The 7248-nt window shown below is 34.5% G+C and overlaps 1 protein-coding gene across 9 annotated transcripts in view; it reads right to left on the bottom strand.

Moving 5' to 3' along the window:
• The window catches only part of LOC109840698 (protein kinase domain-containing protein ppk32-like), a 7606-nt gene continuing 834 nt past the window's right edge, over window positions 477–7248 (bottom strand). The window contains exons 2-10 of one of the 9 annotated variants that reach the window (XM_020409434.1): window positions 5036–5108; window positions 4165–4275; window positions 3762–3944; window positions 3062–3188; window positions 2779–2883; window positions 1896–2024; window positions 1436–1614; window positions 1143–1269; window positions 477–1057 (exon numbers count right to left, since the gene is read on the bottom strand). In XM_020409434.1, the coding sequence (XP_020265023.1) occupies window positions 2020–2024; window positions 2779–2883; window positions 3062–3188; window positions 3762–3944; window positions 4165–4275; window positions 5036–5083 (579 nt within the window). In that variant the 5' untranslated portion in view covers window positions 5084–5108 and the 3' untranslated portion in view covers window positions 477–1057; window positions 1143–1269; window positions 1436–1614; window positions 1896–2019. Of the gene's footprint in view, window positions 1058–1142; window positions 1270–1435; window positions 1615–1810; window positions 2025–2778; window positions 2957–3061; window positions 3189–3438; window positions 6363–7248 lie in introns of those variants that run through there. The other 8 variants (XM_020409437.1, XM_020409431.1, XM_020409432.1 and 5 more) reach the window with 8 other exon arrangements.

A 7248-nucleotide genomic window follows, 5' to 3' on the forward strand; every position in this document is an offset into this window, starting at 1 on the left:
ATATCATGTCATATGTTTATAATATAATTGCATGTATTAGTTAAGTAATACAAAAATATTTTAAAATTATCCTAATTGCCTTCAAAATGGAACAACATTGTTCCAATATGAAGGATGGGGTAATTTTTTACTATTGGGACAAATTTTTTGTATATGAATAGAGTAATTTTATCCTAAGTGGTGTAATTGTCTCACTAGTGTTCCAAAAAACCAATATCACAAAAAGGTATTACCCTTGTTCCATTGTCCCAATGAATAACACTATGAAATAGAAATGCTTGGTTTCTACCCCTTTCTTTTTCAGTACTAGCCTTGCCTCTACCGATGGCAGTTGTTGGAGGCGGTGCGGTTAGCTGGAGGATGTCCATTATTTGTCGAGGAAAATATAGATCCAAGATCACCAGCTCTTTTAGCACTGTTGTCTGTATTTGTGTACCCCATGCTCATTAATGAGTTTGAATTTGCACCACTTGATGAATGTCTTAAATTAGCACCAGTTGCTTTGTTGGTACCAGAAACTGAGCTACCTTCGTATGAATTTGATAGTTACATTTGGATCATTGTTGCTTACAAAGCCTAAGCCATGCGTGCTGCTGGCTGAAATACAAGGTTTTGGAGGCCAATTAGCAAAAGGATCTAAATCGTCAAAACTACCTTCAGAAAGGCCCCCAGAATTCTGCGTCTCTTTCTCATTAGTATTCAAGTGGGAGGAAAGTAGTGGAAGAAATTGGAGGCGGCCACTCAACGTTGACTGGTGTAAATGATGAAGGTTGGTGGCTAACTGTTGATGAAGCAGTAACTGTAGAAGGCTGTGAAATTGGCATTGGTCGAATGGGTTGTGGATTGGGTTCCAAAGGAACAGATGGGGTAGTTGTCACTTCGGTTATTGAGAACCCCAATCTTCATCCCATGTTGTGCTGTTCTTTGATGAAGAAACAGGTATGGTTGCCTTCTGATTTGGTTCAGATTAAAGCCCATTACACATTGAAGTCAAGACTCTTAACTATAGGAGGACTGGCATCAGAAACGGTCAAGCCTCCTTCTATCTTCAATCTTTCTGCAAGAAGAAATAAGCACAAAGCTCAGATAACCTTTTAAACTCGGACACATGAAAGCAAAGATTGTGTTAAAACATAAAATACCTCAACATGTCCCTCACAAAAAGCATTTACTTTGAGAATTGCTGAATGGTTAGTTGCTGTGCAGTAAGCAGAGGGCAAAGGAGGGGAAGGACTTGCTCTGCAGCAAATTATATGCCACACTGAAGAACTGTAACCAAAAGTGAGCTGTTATTGACTATAAATGACTAACAACAAATATGAAAATCCATATGAACTAATGTAAGCATAAGGGGTAAAAAATCTTTAAGGTGAATCAGAGAAAGAAATCAATAACATTGAACCTCAAACATATAAGAAAGGGAAGAAAAGAAAACCTGTTTAAAAATTGAATTTGAAACTCCCAGGGGGCACTGGCACATAAGAGCAGGTGCAGAGCGGTCGACAGCAGTATGACGCTGCAATGTTTGCAAGATGTCCAATATAGCATGTTTGTCGAGTGATGGAACCAAATCAGCTAAGCAGCAGAGAGCATTCACTTGCACCTGGTTGAAGTCTGCAAAATATTGAGTATAAAAACACAACTCTTTGTACATTTTAATTACAACAGATGGAGATGAGAAGGGAGGTTAGAAGGGAGCAAGCAGGTAACAGTATAATCTTATTTTTCTTAGTTAAACAGAAACATAAACAGTAGGAATGTCAATGACAAGAAATATATGTATGCTTCAAAAGATAAATATTTTGCTAACCATAATAAATAAAGCACACGTACTGCAGCAACAGTTGTCCTAAGAGCTAAGCTGTGAACACGAGGCAAGAGACCATATGAATCACCTGCATGTCAAGTTGTCTTGCAAGGGTGACGGTTCTTTGAGAAACCTCATCTTGCATACGAGCATCAATATCATCATAAGCTTGAACAGGCAATGGCGGGACTTGTGAAATAAGGTCCTGATTACTAGCCTAGAAAAAAAAGAAAAGTGGGAATGTGATCAGAACACTACAATAAACATTTAAAGGTTACAAGTCCCTATCATAAGTTAAAGAGTTGGTTAGCTCATGAGACTAATAAGAATGACTGTGATTAAAACGTAGAGCATTGGGAACATAAAAAAATAAAAATAAAAATACTATTACATGAAACTGATGAAAAGTTTAAACACATGTAGCCGTGATGCTTTATCTGCTCGACAAGACCAACCAAAACATCGACCAGTATTTGACACCGAAATTGTGATGTTATAATTGGTGGACAGAAACCAACCAAGTTATGTTACCTAGGTACTTCTATCTGATTGTCGTACCCGTACCCGACAAGGTACCCAAACTCCTTGGACACTCCTTGCATATATGCATACATTTATTTGGGCATCTACTCAATTATACAATACACGTTTCAATTTTAAACACTTGTCATACATTTTTTGGACATATATCCTACCCTTCACATCCACTTCTTGAAACTCGTTGGACATAGGTTAGGTTCCGAACTACGATTTTAGAGGGTCGTTTGGATGTCTAGTTCAAAAACTACCGCTTTCCCGGTTTACAATCCATATAATAAAAGAAACATAAAAATGTTATAGAGAAGTTATAGGGATTTTAGTTCTCATAACATGTGAATGAAAACAATTTGATAGAATGTAAATTATTAATTCCAATATATAAATGTATATGTGCATACAAATATATATATACCCATGTCCCCGTACCCTACCTTTTACGAATCTGCCATGTCGTGTCCAGTACCTGTACTCGTACCCATGCAACATATCAACCAACATATAAACCTGTATGTGACACTGAAAAAGCGATGCTGTATCTGCTGAACAGAAAGCCAACATATATACCCTTATATGTCACTTCTTTAGAATATTACACGGTCAGCAACGTCACTTAATCAAAAAAACCAGGAGCTAATCAGTAAGCCACCAAGGTTTCATAATAGATATATGATCAAAATAAAACTTCTAAGAGTTGCTGACTCTCATGTCATGCACCTGTGATATCCAAAGCACTTGGTCTAGAAGCCTCATCCAGGGATGACATTCTTTGCAAATCTCCAACCAACTCTGAAGGAATCATAGAGAAAGCCTCACTAGACAAGTATGTCAATCTATTCATATACTGCAGTAGCAAAAAGAACAAAATGAAATGAGAGGTCACTCAGCACTATGTAAACATCCGTCACAACAAAAGAACAAATACCATAATCCACCAAGGCACCAACTACATGTGAGGTCAAATATGCAACTTATATTTATATTTATAATTAATAGTTATAAAACAAACACTAAATGCAAATGCAAGAAAGTAAGCTGCATCAGCAAAGATTATGCATTAAGTCACTGATACATCAGCAAAGATTTTGCATTACCTCATTGATAACTAAGTAATCCATCCATTACAAAAACGTACCTATTAAATATGAAAGTTACAGGTTATTAACATTGAAAAAAAGCACACTATAGTGAATGTATTTCCCGAAGCAACTATCCACAGATTCCATGACAAAGAAAACATTACACGCAAGTTCTGCCTGCAATCAGATGCTTATGTATAGGTAAAAGCCTTTAAAGATGAAACATATGAATCAGAGCAAATTATAGAGATCATGTATGTATGAACAATAATATCACAGGCTATCATCTCCGTACAAAGTATAGTACTATTCAGATAGTATAAAGAATTGAAACTTACCATCTTTACATTGTTATGACAATCCAGAAGGGGCTTGCGAGTGATTAGATAGTACGTGAAACAACCAAAACTAAATATGTCAGAAGAACATCCAGCAGCGAGTTCTTTATTTCGTACCAGTTCAGGTGCAGTGTAATTTAGTGATGGCTGAAGGGGTAAAATAGCATCCTCAACATCATACTCCTGGAAAGATACAAAGTAATCATTAACCATTTGATTTTTTTTATCTTCTTTTTTCCTTCTCTTTTTTGCCGCCAACAGTTAGGTGTTCAAGTCCTCAGCATTACCAAGAGTGTGAGTTTACTTCTATCACGTCAGGACTTTTCCAACATGTCTAGTTGTGCAATTTTGAAGCAAAATTATAGAGCACAAGAAATAATAAGTGAGACATGAAAATACTTACTGGATAATTAAATGGTTGCATGGAAGTTGAACCAGTTGATACCTGGTCAACAGAGGTAGCAAATCCGAAACCGCCTAGCTTCCAAGCTCCAGTAGAAGTCCTAAATACTGCCTAACATTATAAGGGGTACACAATTAATAGGTCAAAGATGAAATATCCTACTTCAGACTGCTTTCAAGATCAGAAAACATAAATGGGTTGGTCGATAGTGCAATTGCCAAAAAAAAAAAAAAAAACTCAGATATAATCTTCAAAAATCTAAAAGAAAAGAATAAAAGTAAGCTTGTAGTTTACCTTGGCACAAACCCTGAAGGTACCTAATCTAGATCTGACCTAAGGCTCAATCAAAACCTAGGCAAAATGTATAGCATCTAAATTAACTGACAGATCCAAGGCCAAGGCCACTACAGGAAGCATTTGGGTTAAGCTCGTAAACGATTCATGCTCCAATAACATTATAACTCGGGATAGTTGCTCCACCACTTTATGTTACAGTTATTTATATTGATAATTCAAATTGATGATCCATGGAATCCTCTTAACCATTAATATATTATGCTGACTTGATAATTGAATATGACTACATGAGAATGTGCATATTCTGTTAAAAACTTGCATCTCAAAGATTTTAAGAATGACGAACTTCAATGTAGAACAGTGAACTAGCCCTCAAACAACCATGTAAAAACAACAAAACTTGTCAAACAGAATTAAGAAGAGGAAAAGGACAAAATGTGTGTACTGTCACCAGGCTATAGGAACAAGTACTCAACATAGTCAAGGAACCCATGTAAAACTGGCGAAGCATGTTTATTGGATAAAAAAATATAACTTCAGGAGCTATAGCTCAATGAATGAGTATGAGACATGCATTGTTATGAAGAAAGTCTAAAGTTTCTGCAGATCTGAAGAAGCCCATGTTTAACTTCCAACAACCCCATTTCCTGCAAAGTATAACAAAAATGACATCACCAAGTAAAGTAATGAGAAAAGCGTGATACGTTATCATCAGGAAATCACAGACATACAAAAAGTAATGTGTGTATGATTGTGTTCATGTAGGTGTGAAGACCTTCAACAGTACAGAGCATGAACTTACTGTTACAAGATTGCAGTGAGTGCACAACTAATACCAAAAGCATGAAAAGTTTATACACAGCAAAGATCTTCTGGAAGTGTTTAACTAAAAAAATTCTCAGTGAGAACACAAGAGACAGCAACCAAGCACTTATGCCCAAGGTTTTAAATATCTAATATCAGGGAAATATCAACAACCAAAATTCATATTGGATTGTAGATATCGAGGAAATATTGGGGATTTTCAGAAAATATCGAAGTGTCATATCAGATGATGTGCATATATAATCATGGTTTTAAATATCGGCCGATAATCCGATATTATCGCCGAGTTATCGGATTTGGGAGCTTTCCGCTAGGATAAGTAGGATTTTTATTTGGTTATCGTTTTTTGAGGTTTATCGCGAGTTATCGACGATAAATGTACTTATCAGCCGATAAGTAGGCTCTAAATATCGGTTTTATCGGCCGATAAGTAGGATTTGGGAGCTTTTACTTTCTTTTGGATTTGCTCTTTGAATGTTTACAAATTATGAACTATTTGTTGCTTTTGGAACTTGGTTGATTGGTGATTAGCTTATGTTTGTTTATGGATATTGATAATGGCTCATAACTACTAAATATCAACTTAGTAAGTTAGTTTATGAATCTCATGATTAAACAATAATTATGTAGATGCGTAGATGGTTCTTCATTCTTGATGTTATCGTATTATTTGCTAGTTTATTATTCCATTTTGACTAACATTATATTATTTTTCAAGCTTATGTTTGTTTATTATTTGCTAGTATATTACTCCGATAAATACTATTTATCCCTGATATATCCCCGATTTCCGCTATGCGATAAGAATTTTGACCGTCCGATAAATCCCCGATAACCGACATTTAAAACCTTGTATATAATATAATGTCCTACAATGTAATCTAAACATACTTAATGCAATCCAAGGGAGCTTTTGGACATCATGGTGTTTCAGGTGCTTCCATGGTGTTTTTGTTAGGCCACAACATCCAAAACCAAAAAGTTCACACTTATTTCAAAACAACAAAAAGGTGTTTTGAGTTTAAAGAGTGTTAATATAATATATAATATATATTATGTGTTATATAATATAATATGTTAAATTATATTATATTATTAATATCTTACATTGTAATATAATATATTATAGCCTCTTAATATATCAATACTATGTTTAGTACTATTAATTAATAATACTATATTATAATTAATATAATATAATAGTGATATTTTAAATACAATTATGTTTTATAAATAATAAACAATAATAAAATAAAATATATTAATAAAAAATCTAATGATAAAATAAAAAAGATGGACAAGAACTATATTGTTTTATGACAAGCCATATAAAAGGGCTATAAGAAAGAGCGTACTAGAATTTGCTAAAAAGCTTCATATGCTCAATTTTTTGCTAAAAACTTTAGATAAATTTTGTAGAAATATATTGTTTTCTGACAAGCCATATAAAAGGACATATCATCCAACTTACGTTGGCAAATCGGCAATGTCGGAGATATATCGTCCAAACACTACCAAAAAGCGGTAAAGGACATTGACACCATATCATTTTGTTTTGCAGAAAGCATTATAAAGGGATAAATCGGTCTATATACTGGCTATATTAGGGATATTTAAAACAATGCTTATGCCACCATGTCAAGAACATGATCTCCACTATGACCTGTTTTCTACATCAAGAAAAGGAGAAGAAAAAAGGGCCAAAAACTTAACTTGAGTAGGAGCTATTTATCTCGTTCACCTCAGATTCGTATGTCAGATTTACATTTTTCTAATCAATAAGCAGGCTTTTGCATATGATGATGACACAGCCGACTCTTCAATATGAACTATACCAACCTAGCTGTTTCTTTATCAGTTCTAGTGAATGCATTTGAAAATGACTAACATTATTTGGGACCTCAACCAAAACTAAGGTAACTGATATTATACAGTTTTTTTAATAATAATAATAATAATTAT

Source organism: Asparagus officinalis, chromosome 5, assembly GCF_001876935.1.
Source record: "Asparagus officinalis chromosome 5, Aspof.V1, whole genome shotgun sequence".
Classification (NCBI taxonomy): domain Eukaryota; kingdom Viridiplantae; phylum Streptophyta; class Magnoliopsida; order Asparagales; family Asparagaceae; genus Asparagus; species Asparagus officinalis.